At 42.6% G+C, this 20,152-nt stretch overlaps 1 protein-coding gene across 2 annotated transcripts in view; it reads left to right on the forward strand.

Annotated features, from left to right (window-relative positions):
* Positions 1–20,152, forward strand: part of UBE3A (ubiquitin protein ligase E3A) — a 49,669-nt gene that overhangs the window by 26,905 nt on the left and 2,612 nt on the right. Inside the window, exons 3-10 of one of the 2 annotated variants that reach the window (XM_066579167.1) lie at positions 1,100–1,410; positions 5,589–6,835; positions 10,953–11,097; positions 12,178–12,383; positions 14,509–14,688; positions 17,802–17,957; positions 18,053–18,126; positions 19,466–19,609. In XM_066579167.1, coding sequence (XP_066435264.1) covers positions 1,100–1,410; positions 5,589–6,835; positions 10,953–11,097; positions 12,178–12,383; positions 14,509–14,688; positions 17,802–17,957; positions 18,053–18,126; positions 19,466–19,609 — 2,463 coding nt within the window. The remainder of the gene's footprint in view (positions 1–1,099; positions 1,411–5,588; positions 6,836–10,952; positions 11,098–12,177; positions 12,384–14,508; positions 14,689–17,801; positions 17,958–18,052; positions 18,127–19,465; positions 19,610–20,152) is intronic. The other variant, XM_066579176.1, reaches the window with a different exon arrangement.

The following is a 20,152-nucleotide window of genomic DNA, read 5'->3' on the forward strand; positions in this document are numbered from 1 at the left end:
TCCACGTCCGGGTCCTGCAGCAAATACCTTCTATAGCATCCTATGGAAAAGTGTTTTTTTTTTTTTCTTTTTTCCTGCCTACGAGCTGAAATCAATTGCCTTTTATTTTTTTTTCTTTGCTCGCGGGGGAAAATCACAGCATGCTCTAATTAAAGGTGGATTCTGTGCCGAAAGGTTGCGGGATCTGCGTCATCGCCTAGCGACAGCGCGGTATCATCTGTATTGCACATGCAGTACAGATAAGGCGAATCCAGAAAGGTACGCAGTGGTCACCGGCCTGACACAGGGTCTGATTCCACAGCGGGATCCCACATGTGATTTCCGACCCAGTTGTGTGAAGGCAGCCATAGTGTCATACATATAGTTGCATCACATCAGTTGTTTTCTACACCACTATTATGATATTTAATAATAATTAATGGAAAATTTCACCCAAAAGTAATATTTCCCATGTAAAATATATAGAGATAAAAGCAGCAGGAAAAAAATATCAAACTTGGGGTCATTATGTCACTTATACAGGCACAGAACTTCCTTTATGATGACCTTACACGAACTCTAGTAAATAAGCTCTTTATGGAGGGAACACACCTTCCTATGACCGTTACTGATGAGGATTAGACAGGCTCCTGTCACACAATTATAATGAAGGAGATGACTGTAAACTTATGGTCACTTAGCTTCCTTACGAGAATGGAGAAGGGGTGATGATCACACTGTCCTTGTAGCAAGCAGAGATGGAACTGGTCGTGATGCTACTTGATTCTACTGGTGGTAGAGATGGAGAAAGCGGTATGAAGTTTAAAAATGAAGATGATGTCTGAGAAGCAGAGAGGAGGTTAACTGCTGGGTACGATATACATAACCGTGTGGAGTGTGACAGACACTCAGGTGGGAAGTGCAGTTATGGAGATTGTTTCCACTGGAGATGTTCTTTTATAGCTGACCTGATCTAAAATGCAGTAGTTTGTATTGAAATCCATGTGTCTCCACATTTGTTATGTATGTGCCAGACTAACCAAGCTATACTACTAATGTGAATGAGCTTTGTATATGGAAGCTGTACTAATCCATATGCCTGTTTGAATGTTTGCTACAGGAAGCGAGCCGCTGCAAAGCATCTAATAGAACGCTACTACCACCAGTTAACTGAGGGCTGTGGAAATGATTCCTGCACGAATGAGTTTTGTGCTTCCTGTCCCACTTTTCTCCGTATGGATAACAATGCAGCAGCCATTAAGGCCCTCGACTTATATAAGGTTAATGCAAAACTCTGTGATCCTCATCCCTCCAAGAAAGGAACAAGCTCATCTTATCTAGAGAACAACTCCAAAAGTGCCCATAACAACCCGTGCTCTGAAAGAAAGATGAACAAGAAGGAGGTACACGGACCCAGGGAAGACTTCAAAGGTAAACCATCATAAAGCATAGTTATCAGCTTAAATACTCATTGTATATTAGAGATGTGGCCTAGTTTGTGTATATAGCTGTGGAAGTGGAGTACTGCCCTGTGGCCATCTAACTACTTGACATGTTGCAACCCCATGGGAAGGTTTAACATAAGCTACTGCAACGTAACACCATGCCGTCTTGCACTTCAGGTATTCTGTGCTTGTTCTTCCCTGAGGGATCCGGCACGTGCAGTGATGTCATTCCTGACATGAATACTTGGAGGAAGTCTCTGCGTGGGCCGGATCCCTTAGGGTGGGGTGGGTGCAGGGTACTGGAGACAAGAAGTCCCCAGCCTCTAGAGCTGCTTTAGGGGTGTGTTCAGAAGCAGGAGGTAGGAGAAAGCCCAAAGCAGAGCTGGGGGTCAGCTGCCCATTGGATGGTCCACCTGTGATTTCCATACTGCGTGGGAAGCATGTCCGCATTTGTATTTATGGATTGCTACAGATGCTCCAATCCATAAATATGAAGATAAAGGTTCTCTTAGAGTCACAAAGTTCCACATCTTACAATTAGTTTGTGCTACCAAAATGAGGTGACTAGACTTTCTTTAAATGATGTTCAATGTATTTTGAATTTCACTTCCTTGAAACTCAAAGTCTGTTACTTCTATTGAATTTTCTGTTGTCTGTATTTAGCATTTTATGACCTAGTACGCTTAATGTGTTTTTTAGCAAAAAAGGTTTTCTCAATTTGATTAGGCACATGTAAGGTTTATAAATGTGTTTTTCTTAAGGCCCATTTACATGTAACGATTATCGCTCAAAATTCATCCAAGCACCTTAAAATCATCATTGTGCACTTTTTGTTTGAACGATGATTTTAAGGTGAACTTAAAATCCATGGTTCAGACAGTGAGAGATAAAGTGTCTCTCAATAGACCTCATGCTGATTTCTCAGTGGGAGCCGGCAGATAACATTATAATTTGCTGGCAACCACAAGCAGAACAATGCAGCTGTGTGCACAGCTGGGCGTGTGATTAATCACATGCTGGGCTCTGCAAACAGCTCCTGGAGGCGCTTTTACACGCAAATGAAGATGGCCATTAACACTTTGAAAGATTTTGCAATGTATTTGCACAGTCATTTGAAAGATTATGGGCCTTAAGACCTTGTTCTCATGGCATAATCCACGTTCAATCTTCCACATATTCCACTGCAGAAATCTTAGGCTGACCATCCAATTTTCTACCATGGATTTGCTTTTAAGAATGCAGTGCATCTGCGCATATATTTAGCCCCATTGAATGGGGGGGGGGATCTATTTGTGGCCTCCTAACTTAGTTTTCATTTGGCACCACGTCAAGAATTGACATATCGATGCTTTTGTTTCTGTGGTGCCGATTTAAATGTGAACGTGGAAATATCAGTCTTATAACTGCAGCACGGGTTCCCATTGAACGTAAGGAGATACATTAAGCATGCAGATTCCAGTGCGAGATCCTTGCACGGTAAACTGTGAACCAGGCCTAATACCAATAATACACGGTTTATGCTGTATTGGGCATGGACAAAATAAAAGAATCCAGGAGCCAGTATTAAATTCTTAGACATATCGGCTTCTAGTCGTATTGTACAGGGCTTGTACATTGGTAATTCATTAGTCAAGCACTGTGAATGAAGAATTGATTATGGTGGTCAAAAATTTGCCTTTTTGCACACTTGACTCTTTTTAACATGCAACTAAAAAGCTACATTGTATCTGAGCTGAACTTTTGGGAAGATCATAATCTATAGTAAGCTTGACTATGAACGCTTATAGGGATGCCTTATCAGAGCCTAACCATTTTTAGAGTGGAGCCATCGTTGGGTACAGCTCTGGACAATTGATTTCTCCAGGAAAAGCTGCGTCAAATCGGGCAGTTCAGTGTATTAAAGGACCAGCTCTTGTCTGTTCTTGAACTGTCGATTGTTTGCCTATGCAATATACTGAAATATTTCAGTGTATGTCTATTAAGATGTGCCAGATATGTCTTAATAGGCAGGGGCACAGCAGCAAGTAGTATGTAAAAATCAATGTAAAATATATAAAGCCGGCTTTAAGAATACCCTGTTATATGAAACGGCTGTGCCTGCACTAGTGAGAACAGTGCAGACACAGCTTAAACATCCTTTTCGGTTGCTTTTCTCAGCTCTGTCTTCACCTAACTGCATAGACTGCATAGCTGAAGAGGGCTTTAGTATGTTTAAAAAAAACAATCGTGCAGAATAGGCTGATAAAATCTATTGTAAATAATGCTTGGAATCACTTGTTCTGTCCAATTTAAAAAAAAAAAAAGGTAGTTACTCTTTAACCCGATAAGGACCAAGCGCTGATAGTAAAAATACTGCGCGGAATTAAAGCGTGTTAGGTGTTAGCTACAGCCAAGGACCCGGAGGAGAAGGCAAAAGCCGTTTTCAACCACTTATGCTTTCTCTCTTGCATGATACATGGCACTCAATAAGAACTATGTAGTTAATAGAGAAACAAGTGCCGCTTCCACTACTTGACCCGGTGATCACATGAGCGCTGGGTGCCCACTGGTGCTGCAGGGTCTTAGCAGACCCTGATCACCTCTGCCAATGCCTACTGTCACTACAGGTAAATGGTTTCACCTGTAACTGGGGATGCTATAGATTCTCCAGCTACAGTGGAAAAGTGTAAAATCCTCTTATAAAACGTCACAGGGAAACATCATGGATTCTAACAAGTTAAAATTTAAGAAAAAAAAATAAATTATGAAATATGTATGAAAACATAAACCATTGCCATAGACTATACAAATTTGATATATTAAACGTCTGAAGCAAAACAAGGAGCCAATTCTTGTACGTTATTTTAGCTGTTTACCAATTCAAAAAACTCTGAATTTAAAAAAGAATTCTTTAGCTTTTTACCCGGAATTAAAAAAAAAAAAAGAGAAAATTCTGTGGAAAAAAGCCCTGTAGGTCGTTGAGAAAATAAGAATTTTGCAGCCCAACTTTTTTAGCTGCTTTCAGTGCCATCCTTTTGGGCTAAAACACCCTGGTCCTTAAGGGGTTAAACCTGCTTCTGTAACCATAGCTTGCTGCTCGCAGCTAGGGTTCTATAAGGAACTTGATAGTTTGTCCACAGTGGCATTTCCGCATTAAAAAACCTAGTCCAAATCCGTACCATTGCTGCGGATTTTAATTCAAAATCTGCTGCGGATCTGCAACTGAATTCGGCCTGTGTAGCACTCCTTTCCACATACTGTGTGCCGCTGTACCCACAGTCGGTTGCTACTGAGCGCCATTGCTGTCAGTCATGTGATGCGGAAGTAGCATTACATGAAGGGTGCATCGCAAGAATGCTGGTGGTGGCACTCAGTACCAGTTGACTGGGTACAGCAGTGCCCAATGTTGGGAGGTGAGAGGAGCGCTACATAGGCTGAAAACAGCTGAGTATCCACAGTATCTTTAAAGGGGCTATTTATGCGAAAACCCTGTGGATTTTACTGAGGAAAATCTCCAGCATTTCTGCTTCATGTGAACATATCCCAACAGTCAAACAGAACATAACAATCGGGTGTTTTTCAGTCTGAAACTGCCAGTTTGGGGCGGTCAGCTTGCATATTGTACTGAAGCTTATCCTGCATTGCGGTCGTCTGTTTCCTGCACTTCACTTAAATGACATATCCAAGTATAAGGTGTACTACTTAAATTCAGTATATACGGCAATAAAAGCCATTCAATTCATCAGAGATGACTTAAAGAAAAACCTTTCATCATGTTAGTTTTTTGAGACTTGAACATTTTTGGTCTGTCCTATGATCAAATACTGATGGATGGCCCAGTCACCATCTGACCTCCAGGACTCCCGCCAGCCAGCACAATACAGTCACTGTTTGTGGAGGCAGTGTGACTTGTCCATATGGAAAGCTGTGCCTGCTCAAGCAAATGAGTTAGCTGCAGCCGATGTCATGTACTGCTCAGAGGAACATTGCTGTCCCTGTCATTGCATTGATTGGTGAAGTCTCAGTGGTTGGACACCCCATGATAAAGAATAGGCCATTCATGTTTAAGTTTGGGACAAACCCCTTGTTTGTTAATTGGCCACCCAGGTCTTTTCTATCGGACTTTGAGTTTACTTTTCTGTATGCTCACTAATTCCAGAATCTTCTCTCTGTTCTTATTTATAGATGTGAGTTTCCTCTCTGAAGAAAAGGTTTATGAAATTCTTGAACTATGTAGAGAACGCGAGGATTACTCTCCTCTTATTCGGGTGATAGGGAAAGTGTTCTCTAGTGCTGACGCCTTGGTTCAGAGCTTCAGAAAAGCTAAACAACATACTAAAGAGGAGCTGAAATCTTTACAGGAAAAGGATGAAGATAAAGATGAAGACGAGAAGGAAAAAGCGGCTTCGTCTGCTGCCGCCATGGAAGATGATTCTGCCGCTTCATCCTCCAGGCTGAACGATGGTACACAGGGAGATAATAATATACCGAAACTAGGCCCAGAAGAAGTGTCTCTAGACATTGAAGCAGTTAGAAGAGTCTATCACAGGTTACTTTCTAATGAGAAAATAGAAACTGCCTTTCTTAATGCACTTGTGTATCTATCTCCTAATGTCGAATGTGACTTAACTTATCATAATGTATATTCAAGGGACCCCAACTATCTCAATTTGTTCATTATAGTCATGGAGAACTGTAATCTCCATAGCCCAGAGTACTTGGAAATGGCTCTACCATTGTTCTGCAAAGCTATGAGTAAATTGCCTTTGGCAGCACAAGCAAAGTTGATCCGGCTGTGGTCAAAATACAGTGCTGAGCAGATTAGAAGAATGATGGAAACATTTCAGCAGCTAATTACTTACAAAGTGATAAGCAACGAATTCAACAGTCGCAACCTAGTGAATGATGATGATGCCATTGTGGCTGCAACAAAATGCCTGAAAATGGTTTACTATGCAAATGTTGTTGGAGGAGAGATTGAGACTGATCACAATGAAGACGAAGATGAAGAACCCATCCCAGAATCTAGTGAGTTAACCCTTCAGGAGCTCTTGGGAGAGGAGAGAAGAAATAAGAAGGGGCCCCGAGTAGACCCCCTTGAAACCGAACTTGGTGTAAAAACCATTGATTGCAGGAAACCCCTCATCCCTTTTGAAGAATTTGTTAATGAACCACTCAATGATGTTCTTGAAATGGACAAGGACTATACTTTCTTCAAAGTAGAAACTGAAAATAAATTCTCTTTTATGACCTGTCCCTTTATTCTGAATGCTGTAACAAAGAACCTGGGACTGTACTACGACAACAGAATCCGCATGTATAGTGAAAGAAGAATCACAGTGCTTTACAGTCTTGTTCAAGGGCAGCAACTCAACCCATACCTAAGGCTCAAGGTTCGAAGAGATCACATCATCGATGATGCTTTAGTTAGGGTAAGTTTTGCTCCTTTTTACTCAGGTTTTTAGATATTTGAGGACCGGTCACCTCTACGGGCTTGTCTAAGTAAACAATTGTATTCCCAGTTATAGAACAATTCCAGAGCATTTTTTAATTGAGTTTTGCTGCTCTTCTGTTCCTTCAGAGTATGTATGAATTTGGTTGTTGCCAGTTGGGGGATATATCCTTTACATTCTCACACTGTCTAATCAGTGTTGGACTGTGTATGGACACACCCTTTAAACAAACTGAATGGTAACACCCACTTGTCAATTTCTAAGTGGAATAACAGAGGAACGGTACAACGGAGGGTTATGGGAAAAGATGTTCTGGCATTATTATTTCATGGGGAATGCAAGTAAAACAGACATGCCAGGAGTGGTGATGGTCCTTTTGGAGGGAACCTCTCATGACCTTTGCGCCCCATTAAATACGTTATGAGGCTCAAAGGTCAAGGCGCCCTCTTCCTGCACTATCTCTCCAAAGTCCACGGATGCCTGCTACGAGACTGAGGCTTCCCCAGGCAACTCGGATGTGAGTTTTGGTGGAGGTGGACTTGGCGATATTGGCTACTGTGGGTTTATGAGAAGAGGGAAAATGGACCAGAGCCTACACCTTCCCTGGTCCCCCCACATGTGACCAGTCATGGGACGGGATGTGGGCTATGCATACCACTGTATGTTTATATAGTGGGATACATTGTAGCCTTCTGTCTGTTAGGGGTCCATCTGGAATATAAATCCAAGGAAGGCTCCAAACCTGGTGCGAACGAGCTGTTTTACAGCATTGTAGAATAATATGTTAGCTTCTCGCTGTTTTTGGTGAGAGGGTTGTCCCAAACAGGTTTCATTTTGATATTCTTTTGAAGAAAATGTTAATGTTGTCTCACCTGCACAGTCGGTGCGACTTGCTGTATATGCTTAGGCACCAGAAAAGAGTGTGAAAACGTCCTTATCAAGACTTTCCATCGAGCAAAACCAGTTCAAAGGGGTCGTCCCACAAATATACCTTACTGCTGTTAGATGACACAACATAAGTTTTTATTTGGAATCCTTTAAAAAAACAAATGCTTCTATATCTAAATGTTGCTGTGACCTATTTCACCCCGTAGTGTTCTTTTGATTCCGCTCCGAATGTTGATCTAATGTCTGCACAAGCAAAGGACCTCAGACAGTTCAGATCCTCTTGTACATGGGCATTGGAGTGATTCCTGCTGTTGTGCAGGCCAGGCAGTGAGGATCGGCGCACGGGAGTTTCATCTTACCACCAGCATTGCATATATTAGGTGGATGATCTAAGAGAGTCAAAAGAACACCAGGGAGGGCCATAATAAGTAGGATGTTGAAATATCTATGCACAGAAGCATATAATATAAATGCGTCTACAGGCTTTTTCCTGCACCAGTCTTTGCCCGCTTCGCTTAACCTTAGAAGGATGATTTTGGTGTCATTTGATTCCTTAGATCCTCACCACTGCTGTAAAATCCAAAAATTTGAGTCGGGTACATTCAGTGACCTGTCGGGCAACCCCCACGTTCCGCATGTTAACGTATAGGTGAGCGCTGTTGGGGAGATTCAACAGTTGCTAAGCGACATTCATAGTCTTGCGGCGTCTCTCTCCTTCACTGTCCCAAGACTATGAACGTCCCTGCTGGCTGAAGCATCGGTGAGAGATAGAAATCCCAGTATGACTGACACCCCCTGGCATACACGGAGAGACATGAAGAAAGGAGGGGGGGGGGGGGGGGGGGTTGGGTTAAGAGCCCAGCAAAATGGAGGTGAGAGGGTGGGGGAGAGCCAGGTGGCATGGAGAGGAGAGGGGGAGATTCACAACGACCATTCTTCCAAACACTTTGTTTTTAAAGCAATTCTGTTACCTCTTATGAGCCCCATTAACTAAAGTTGTGAACTTATAGGTACTGGAGCACCGAGTCCAGGGATGAGAGAGACACACACACACACACACACACACACACACTCACACACTCACACACTCTCCTGCCTCCTCTTTCCCTTATTGTTTGCCCGCAAATCTGCCACTTTTTGTATACAATGGACTACTTACAATGTGTGCACTCTTAAGGAAGGGTACAAGTGATAGAGCCCCACCAATCTGAGTGTTGTTACCTTATCCCATGGATGGGGTATTACGATCAATTGTGGCACAATCCCTTTAAGGACTATTTTTTTGGTTTTGGTTTTCATAGTCTATTACTCATTCACTGCAGGAAGCCTGGCAGGCAGCAGGGACTTTGGTTAGTATTAGGAATATTTCCACACTTATTTAAACTGTCTTATCTGCAATAATAAAGGTCAACGTTGCACAACCGTACGCCGGCAGAACCTACTTCATTAATTCTGAAGTATCAATTATTATTAATTTAACAACAACTATATAAGATGTTTTAGAATGATCTCCATTTAAAAAAAAAAAAACAAAACACGGTTTATCAGTTATCTGTCGGCTGCAGGTACTGCAGTGTAGTGACAGCCGCTGATTTCACTATTCTCGCGCTTCACTTTCAAAGTTTGCAATGAGCCGCGAAGTCTGGTGCAGTTCGTTACTATTCATGTATTCATTGTGTACTCCGCCACCCCGCTAATGATTGATTGACAGGTCTCTTAGGTCCGTCATACTGGGCACATGGAGAGATCTGTCAATCAGAGGCGGGGCAAGCAATTGAACATATGAATATTAGAGATGCTCAGGACTCCTGCTTGTGGCAGCCTCTGTGACAGACCAGTGACATGAGCAATGTCCATCGCGACTACTATAGTTCTCTGCAGTCCAGGCGTCATTGGACGCTTATCTTTGGTGATTTCACACTTCAATCTTTTTTTTTTTTTTCTTTTAAAACACCGCTTGTAGTCAGTGAGGTTTTTCTCAGCATTTTCCCATAAACTACAAATACGAACCAAAATCTGCAAACCAAAATCTAAAGGCTGTCGAGGCTCCCGTTGTCTTCAATGGAGCCTCTCACGCAAGCGCAGCAACTGCTCAAACAAAGCGCTGCGATTTGCGAGCGGAGTCTGTCCTATTTTTGAGCATTTAGCGCTTCTTATCAATGATGGGAAATGTGAAATGCGATGCTGTGGCCGAAACCGAAAGTGAAACGTGGCAAAAGCCACGATTTAAATTGCACCCTTTCCACAACGCATGTGAGGGAGGCCTTAGGACTCATGTCCACGGGGAAAATCAGGCCCGCTATGGATTCTCCATGGAGAATCTGGAGCGGGTCCCTCCTGCCCCGCGGACATGAGCACTTAAAATAAGAATTAAATTACCTGCAGCGGACCGGGCAGCTCTTCTCTTCTTCACGGCTGGATCTTCTTTCTTCGGCCGGCGGATGTGCTCGGCACGCTGGACGTGTGCCGCGCGCATCCGCTGGGCCGAAGAAAGAAGATCTGGCCGTGAAGAAGAGAAGAGGTGCCCGGTCTGCTGTGGGTAAGTTATTCTTATTTTAGGTCTCCCGGACGGCTTCCATAGGCTTCAATAGAAGCCTGCGGGAGACCCGCACGAAAATGGAGCATGTCACGTTTTTGTTTTTTTCATGCTCCATTTTTTAAAATTCCCTTTTATTGACCATCCGTGGGTATTTATCTACACGCGGGTGGTCAATGCATCCCTATGGGATGCGGATCCGGGTGATCCGCTGCGGATTTTAAATTCTATTTTGCCCGTGGACACGAGGCCTTAGAGGAAGGCACAGCGGCTAATTACACCATAGATTGTCTATAAAGCCTCCTCCAGATTTGTATTACAAACCCATGTGTAAAGGGTCTACGTTGTCCCAGAAATGGGATTAGATGTTCAAAAAAACTTTTTTCATGATGTCATCTGGTTTGGTATTTTGGTATGAAATGTGGAGCCCTAATATGTACATCTAAATAATCTCCAGACAATTAGCCAGAATCAATCATGGCTGCAAAACACAGCATTAGCAGGCCATAGTTTGATGTTTGCTGTTACAAAGAAAGCAATTAAATAGCTTTTCTCCGCCAATTTTATTTGGAATAACATGACTGTGTGGACACGGATGAATGTAATAACGTGAGGTGCGTGGTTTGCTTTTGCTAATGACTATATTTTACAATTCCTGCTCCCTCCCTTCAGCTAGAGATGATTGCTATGGAAAACCCAGCAGACCTAAAGAAGCAGTTGTATGTGGAGTTTGAGGGTGAGCAGGGAGTAGACGAAGGAGGAGTTTCCAAAGAGTTTTTTCAACTGGTGGTTGAGGAAATTTTTAATCCTGATATAGGTAAGTTCACCAGATGGCACCTTTCCTATTCTGTACTCTAATTGTGCTTGTAGATTAACTTGTATATTTTTTTACACATCTTTACCACCTTTTAGATTCACAATGCTGATTGTATCAATATTGGCATAATCACACATTTGCATTCCTCTGGTTCTGTACTGACAATGAGACACAGGTAGAAATGTGTATTTAGACTTGAGAACATATTGGCCCAAATTGGTTTGGCAGTCTATTGAAGTTGCCAAGTGGTTTACGAAGATATCCCAAAATGTCTATTCTGCTGTCCGGGCAATCGGTACTCTACTCTAGAAGGACTCTTGAGGCGTGTCGTAGGATGTTTTCTCATCATGGGCCGGATCTGTTTTGGTCTTTTGAACCTTTTAATCTCAGAGCTGAAATAACTTCATGTATGTGAGAGGTTATGAATGCTTCACTGGAATACTAGCTTTTTATAGGGTGGTAGAGCATGAGACAAGGGCGTGCAAGGAAGTAATGTAAGTAGCACTTCGGCAACTATTTTTGCCTAATGAGACTAGCCGTTACCAAATATACTTGTGAGTGACATCATCGTTACCCATCCGCTCTTGTATCTGCCTGTCTAAACAGGCTGTGCATTGTTGGCTCATTCAAACAAGAAGTTGTTCAGTCTTTAACATTCTCTGTATAAGCGTATGAGTAGGACTGAGCGATTAGTGAACGAACCAATGATGATTTTTATGCCTGCATAAAATGAACGATTGTTAATTGTTCGCTCGTTTTGAACGATCGTTTTGTGTAAAAGCACCTTTTAGATTAGGAGTATGATGTAGCTGAAAGGAATGCTAACTTCAGGACAACTGCCCATATTTGAGCTCCATGTAACTTTAGGACAGTGATGTGTATCACCCTAGTGGAGGACACCCCATACATTACACATGCTTTACAGACTGCATGCAGATTACAGTTCCCTTATATATACCCTTTGCTTTAATATGAAGAAATGTTACCGAGGTTGTGCGTTGGCCAGAGTCTTTGTCCATAAATGATTTATAGGATTTGTTGCGTTGTACCGGGCTCAGTGAACCTCTCTTTAATTTGCAGGCATGTTTACCTACGATGAGTCTACAAGATTCTTTTGGTTCAATCCCTCTTCATTTGAAACCGAAGGACAGTTTACTCTCATTGGAATTGTACTAGGCCTTGCAATTTATAATAATTGCATTCTAGATGTGCATTTTCCAATGGTTGTGTATAGAAAGCTGATGGGGAAGAAAGGAACATTTCGTGATTTGGCTGATTCGCACCCTGTAAGTCTCTTTATGGGATCTTTAGTGTTTGTGTATTACAGCTTTCTGCGGTTATATGTACACTCTTTATAAAATAAAATCAAGCCCCTAGAAGGAGTTGTTTTGGGGCAAAATTTGGCATGCAATTACATCTCAGGCAGATTTCAAATAGAGTTGTGTGATTTAGATAACCGGTCTTTTCACCTGAGGTCCTAAAAGTGGTTCCACCCTTGGCCTATAAAAAGGCTCTCAGAGGCTCCTTATGTGTAGAGCTTCTTGACTACTAGACGCCTCTGATGCAATCAAAAAGATTTCGCCCACTTAGGCGTTTGAGAGGGGGAGTATTATTAGAATGCGAGAAGCATTGATGATTTGATGCTACCTGGACTGTTCTGACCAGACTGTTTGGAGGTGTTGGGACTAGTGCATGCGTATGGGCACACTCGTAAGGCAACTGGAATCGGGATGCCCTTGAAAGACCACCAGTAGAGAGGATCCTCTAAGCATCTGCCAAGCACAAAACAACTCCAACTGTTTTGTTGTCCACCATCCAGAGACTTGTGCCTCCATCATCATCACAGGCCCATGTATTTGTTGGACCCATTTCCAGGCACTTGGCTAAAGTATATTCGATCTCACAACGCCCATTACATGTACTGCCTTTGATACCCACCCACAGTCGCTTTCGTGTGGTGTCATGAACGACAAAACTGGACTGCTACGGAGTGGAACCAGGTTGTCTTCTGTGACTAATGTAGGTCTAGTTTCAGCACTGACGGCCGTGTTTGTGTCTGGAGGTCTAGGAGTGAGCACCTCAATCCTGCCTTTGCTGTGAAGCAGCACACTGCCCCCACTGCTGATGTGATGGTCTGGGGGCTTCATCACATGTGACAGTGACTGCTCAGCGATATGTTCAGGACATCCTGCAGCCACATGTGTTCCTGTCATGGCAGCTTCCAAGAGGTATTTTTCAGCAGGATAATGCTCGGCCGCACACACAAGGGTCACAGGAATGTCTCCACAACAGTGTCACACTTCCATGACCTGCCCAGTCACCAGATTGATCATCAATAGAACATGTATGAGACAATCTGTGCCGCCAAATTTGATAGCCTATGAGTTTGCATGATCTGGAGCCTCAGTTCCAGCAAATGTGGACTGATATGCCCACTCGTATCACATCTTGTATCCAAGCTAGAGGTGGTACAACAGGGTACTAGAGCCTCCATGCCCGTCTGCATCACATCTTGTATCCAAGCTAAAGGGCGGTACAACAGGTTACTAGAGCCTCCATTCCCCGCCCGTATCACATCTTGTATCCAAGCTAGAGGCAATACAACAGGTTACTAGCGCCTCCATGCCTGCCCGTATCACATCTTGTATCCAAGCTAGAGGCAGTACAATAGGGTGCTAGAGCCTCCATGCCTGCCCGTATCACATCTTATATCCAAGCTAGAGGCGGTACAACAGGGTACTAGAGCCTCCATGCCTGCCCGTATCACATCTTGTATCCAAGCTAGAGGCGGTACAACAGGGTACTAGAGCCTCCATGCCCGCCCGTATCACATCTTGTATCCAAGCTAGAGGCGGTACAACAGGGTACTAGAGCCTCCATGCCTTCCCGTATCACATCTTGTAGCCAAGCTAGAGGCAGACAACAGGGTACTAGAACCTTCCTCCCAAGGGGTCAGTTTTCCCCAATGAACAATCCTTTTGGTCTGATATTGTAATCACTTATATCAACGTTACAATCACACAGAGAAAGTTTCATTCAATTCCGACAACTCCTTCTAGGGGACAGATTATTATTAGTTTTCTTCTGACACCCATAAGATGCCTGTATATTTAGGTCTTGGTATACATTACAGTGAGGGAAAATGGTTTAGTACTTCTGGCATAGAAACATTTATAACTATGTGGATGTGAATTGAGCTTCGTGTTCACATCTGAATGTATTTTGCATGCATCTCTCACTTTCTGCGGAGTTGTCTGAGAATTATGGAGCATGCTACTTTAGAGGGATTTTCCACTTTTTAAAATTCAAGTTATGTTTAGATTCAGATTATGAGAAATCTGAAGTTTTCTGTCTTGCTGTAAGTAAAGAGTGGCAATCTACATGAGCAGAGGAAAATTTGTATAAATTCAGGCAAATGTCTTGCAGGTCCTGTACCAAAGTTTAAAAGATCTATTGGAATATGAGGGCAACGTTGAAGAGGACATGATGATGACGTTTCAGATCTCTCAGACCGATCTCTTTGGGAATCCTCTGATGCATGACTTAAAAGAGAATGGCGATAAAATCCCCATTACAAATGATAACAGAAAGGTAATAATTGTTAATCTGTTGGCTAGAAACAAACATCATCGATGTGAACTGGCTCTTAAAGGGATTGACAGCCACCGATAGAACATTTGGAGGTTGGGTTTAAGCACAAAGCGCTGCAAAAATACTTGTGCTGTAGTGGACGTCCGGTGTGCGTACTTGTCAAACTGCTCCCCGGTATGGGAACTGCTGTTCCAGAAAGAGATGCAGCTTGGCTGTCTGACAGCCCCGCGCTCCTGCTATGATGGTCAGGAGTAAAGCAACCTCAGACTACAACTCTTTTTAAGGGGGATTTTCGAGCAATTTTTAATGATGACCTACCCTCAGGATAGGTAAGCAGTAGTTTATCAGCTGAGGTCTGCTGCTTGGGACCCTGACTGATCAGCTGTTTAGGTGCCTGCTGTGAGCGGCACAACACAGTGCATGGAGCAGAAGCAGATGGCTGCAACCCATGTGTAGTGGTCAGCACTGGGAATTGCAGGAGCAGCTCTCGTTGATTTTAATAGGTATGCCAGCAATTACCGGAGCTGACTACTACACAGGACTTGGAGCTATCTGTTTCTGCTCTGTACCAAGTATTGTGGTGCTAAAAGCGAGCACCTGAAAAGCGGATCTGCCAAGGTCCCAAGAGGCAGACCGCAGCTGATCAACTATTGATGACCTATCCTAAGGCCTTCCTCACACAGGGCATTTTATACAGTATTTAGCGCTGCCTTTTCAGCCCAGCGCTAAACGCTGTACAACACTCCCATTCATTTCAATGGGGCTACTCACACAGGGCTGAAAACACAGCGCCTTCCAACGCTGCGCTTTGACAGCGATGCATGTTCTATTTTGGGGTGTTTTCAGCCCTGCGTCGCCCATTAAAATGAATTGGCAGCAGTTTTAGCACTGCTGAAAACGCGGCAACACTTGGTGCCGTGTTTTTGGCAGCGTTAACCGCTCGCCGATTTTCGGGGTGAGGGCTTGCAATAGAAGCCCTACCCCGAAAATCAGTCCCAGCTAGGTAGAGAGAAAAAAGGAAAGTTAATACTCACCTAGCCGCTGCAGTCCGGGTCTCTGCCGCTGATTCGGGCTTCCTCTGCACTCACAAGTCTATTGCCGTAGGCCAGGTTTGAGAACCCCGCCTCCAGCAATAGAGTGCTGTGATTGGACATCAAGCGCGCCGACAACCAATCACAGCCCTTCATTGACTGTCTCAGCCAATCAGCGCCGGCAAGCTCTGATTGGCAGAGACAGTCAATGAAGGGCTGTGATTGGGCATCGAGCAAGCGCCGACAACCAATCACAGCACTCTATTGCTGGAGGCGGGGTTCTCAAACCTGGCCTACAGCAATAGACTTGTGAGTGCAGAGGAAGCCCGGATCAGCGGCAGAGACCCGGACTGCAGCGGCTAGGTGAGGATTGCTTTTTTATTTTTCTCTACCTAGCTGGGACTGATTTTCGTTGAAAAACGCTGCGTTTCTGCAAATGCCATGTGTGAGGGAGGCCTAAGAGTCAGTTATAGAAATTGCTCTAAAAACACTTCACATGCGGCGCTCAATAGCAGTTGCAGCATGTAGGAGGTTGACGGGGCTGCTTTTCATTGGCATACAGCAATGTGATTTGAAGGATGCCAATGGGTTGCCATTGCAACCAAAGGCGTCATGAAGGCCTATGGGTCTGCCATGCAAGCCAGCCTATAAGACCCTGCCTCTTTAATGCAGTGTAGTATACCAGTGATTGAATGATCACATCTTTAAGTCCTCTTGAAATTTTGCTTGAAAGTGAAGCGGTCAGCAGATTTTAGTAATCTAAGCCCAGAGCAGTGCTGTGGTATTGACAGTGTTCCGTTTTCCAATGTCCTTTTTGGTTGGTCTGATAATAACCGCACACCACAGTAATTACATTTCAAAGTTCTCCTGTGCTGTGTGCAAAAGAGTCGGAGTGGGCTGCTCTTTTTTTTTTTTTCCCTCTCCCCTTGCAAAAAAGAAAGACCTTAATAAAAGTTAAACTACACATTAGACCACAAAGTGGTGCCATTAAAAAATAACTAGTCCTGTCTTCATGTTGACGAAAAAAATAAAACGTTATGAATCTTGGAACCGTGAAAATGCAAAAACAAACTTTAAGGTGCAAAATAGGCCAGTTGCTAAGGGGTTAAAGCAAATATTTATTATAAATGTGTTTTATTTTTTGTTACTTCCAGTTTTTAATCTTCCCAGTATAGCGCACACAATAAACTGAAATATGCAGTTTTCTGTCAGCTTTCCTATGTAGACTGGAACAGAGTCAGCGGAGGGTGGTTATATTTAATAATAGTTCTATTGTACTACTAGAGGTCTGGATGAGGTAATTAGTTTATATATATATATATATATATATATATATATATATATATATATATATATATATACACACATACACACACACACACTTAGTGCTTGTCATCTTCCCTGGGGAGTGGGGCTATACTTCATGACATTTCTTTGACAAATCACTCGCATTCATTTCAGTTCCTATAAAGCACAGAGAGCCTTCTACATGGTCTATAAAGAAGACCGACTCCAATGTGGCTGCCCATAAAAAAATCTTTTATAAGTAAAATCTAAATAATTGCAGCATTATATAAAAAAAACTTCAACGTATTTGCATCTAATGATATTCAAATTAAATGTTCCACTTTTAAAGTGTTTCACGTATTTAGTACAATGGAGCTAAACACAGACTGCATCTAGAGCACATGACCTGAATATGGGGAATGTACAAATCCCAGGATTCAGCTGCCAGTGTGTCTAACAATTTTACTGGGCTCAAGCTATTTTGATTGTGGTGTGTTTTTTTTTTAAAATCCTCAAGCAATAAGAACTTTCCTAGACGTCTCATACAAAGTTGTCTCTTGGAGTGCTGTTACTGGATAATGACGGCGGGTTTGCTCCTGAGATGAAATGAAGAATAGATGAAATAGAGCAGTATTAGTGATTCTTCATACGCTCCCCTTGCACTATCCTGTGTGCTTGTGGCAGCGGCCCGCACTAAACAGAATGCAGCCGGATTCACCGGACACAGTTCAGACATGTTGTCTGACTTTTGCCGTCTTTATGAATTTATTCAGATGTCTGGTCCTTCTCTTCCAGGAGTTTGTCAGCCTCTATACAGATTACATTTTAAATAAATCTGTAGAGAAACAGTTTAAGGCTTTCAGGAGGGGATTTCACATGGTCACCAATGAGTCCCCACTCAAATATCTATTTAGGCCGGAGGAAATTGAACTGCTTATCTGTGGAAGTAGGGTAAGTGATGATTCTTCTTTCTGATCCCCTGTGTCATACAACACGTTTGATCATCCATTCTGTCAGAGTTGCTTATTCCAGCGTTTTCTCCACAGAACTTGGACTTCCAAGCCCTTAAGGAAACAACAGAATATGATGGAGGCTACACCAGAGACTCTCACATTATTAGGTGAGAGACCACTGATCACAATATAACCGCTAAGCTATGCTGGGATGTAGATGAGCGAACCTACTCGGCCACACCCCTTTTCCGCCCGAGTACCGCGATTTTTGAGTACTTCCGTACTCGGGCGAAAAGATTTGGGGGGCGCCGTGGGTGAGTGAGGGGTTGGAGTGGGGGGGAGAGGAAGAGAGAGAAGGCTCCCCCCTGTTCCCTGCTGCTACCCCCCGCGACGCCACGCCGCCCCCCGGCGCCCCCCGAACCTTTTCAGCCAAGTACGGAAGTACTCGAAAATCGCGGTGCTCGATCAAGTAATTACTCGAAACGAGTAGGTTCGCTCATCTCTACTGGGATGCAATAGTCATTCTCAGGCATCTTTTTTGTTTGTTTTTCTTCCCCACTTACAAGAAGTTATACCTCTTATTACTCCACCCAGGTAGATGTCTGAGGGCTTTTTTTTTGTTTGTGTTTTTTTGCAAAAATGAGTAGTATTTTTCTAGTCCTTTTTCTACTGAAAACGTAAAAAAAATTGTAAGCAGAGTGAAATGGAAAAGCAAAATGCAATTCCACCATCTTTGGGGGGAGGGGTGTGGTTCTTTGATGTACACACTGCAGCAAAAGTGACATCACTTTTTATTCTATGGGTCAGGACAATTACGGTAATACAAAAAGTATGCTTTTTGTGTTTTGCTGTACTACTTAATTTTAATTTTTTTCCAAAGAGATTTTTTTTATTTTTAACCCTCATCTTCTGGTAACCATAACTTTATTTTTCTGTGTACACAGTTGCGCTTTTTATTACATTTTTATCTTGAAGATTGAGTTATCTAAAAGTGCAATTGTTATATTGCGTTTTTTGGTTTGTTTTTTTTTTTTACAACGTTCACTGTGCGGGATAAATAACACATTACTTTTTAGATCTGACTTTTCCGAACACAGAGATACAAAATGTATTTTTTGTTATACTATAAATGTGAGGAAAGGGCCTTTGGTTTTTTTTTCTTTTAATTTAATAAAACTTTTTCTTCTCCAGTTATAATTTTTTATTTTTTTTAAAGAACCCATGGAGGTTTGAACTTGCGAATAATCATTCCTGCAGTATAATTTAGTACCATAATACTACATTACACCGCGATCTGACAGGCAATCTATCAAGCCTTGCCTTTAAGGCCCCAGGCTACCATAGCAACAGAACAAAACTCTGTAATCTCATCGCGGGGGTGTTCAGGGCATTTAAAATGTTAGTAATGATGTTACTGTAGGTCATGGAGTGTTAAGGGGTTAAATAACCTTCACTGAAATATTTGTTAATCAAAAACCTGTGCTGATAGAATTCTATCATTTTCAGGGATTTCTGGGATATAGTAAATTCATTTACCGATGAGCAGAAAAGATTGTTCTTACAGTTTACAACTGGCACAGATAGAGCACCTGTGGGTGGACTAGGAAAACTAAAGATGATTATAGCCAAAAATGGCCCTGACACAGACCGGTAAGCCCTTGGAACTGTGAAATTCCGAATATTTATAAGTCACTGATAACTGTTTTTATTTGCCTAATACATACATGTGACCTTAAAGGGGCACTCTGGTGATATTTCTTTAGTGTTTTGTTTTTTTTTTGTCTGTCTTGGTGTAGCTAGTTCCCCAGTAAATGTATGAGATAGTTTTAATTTTGCCTGTATCTCCCAGCCTCTTTTTCCACCGGTTTGCCGTATGATCTATTTTGCTGACCAGCTCAGATGTACTTGGGATTATAGATTCAGAAGCTGCCTACAGGTGGTCACTGACACTCCTGTCACAGTTACGAATGTTGATCACACAGGTATAATAGAGGAGATCACAGCTCATCCTCCTGAATATATACTTAGTCTGTAGCTTATTTAGGTGAATATTGCAGGTAATGAGAATGAAATTGTCCTCACAGCAGGCAAAATGATATAGCCTCAGCTAATGCTATGCTGATGCATCATGGGATTAATGTGAAACTGTTTGAAAAAAACTCTCTCTCTCAAGATGATGGCTGATAAGCATCA

The sequence above is a fragment of the Eleutherodactylus coqui genome, chromosome 1 (assembly GCF_035609145.1).
Source record: "Eleutherodactylus coqui strain aEleCoq1 chromosome 1, aEleCoq1.hap1, whole genome shotgun sequence".
Taxonomy (NCBI): Eukaryota; Metazoa; Chordata; class Amphibia; order Anura; family Eleutherodactylidae; genus Eleutherodactylus; species Eleutherodactylus coqui.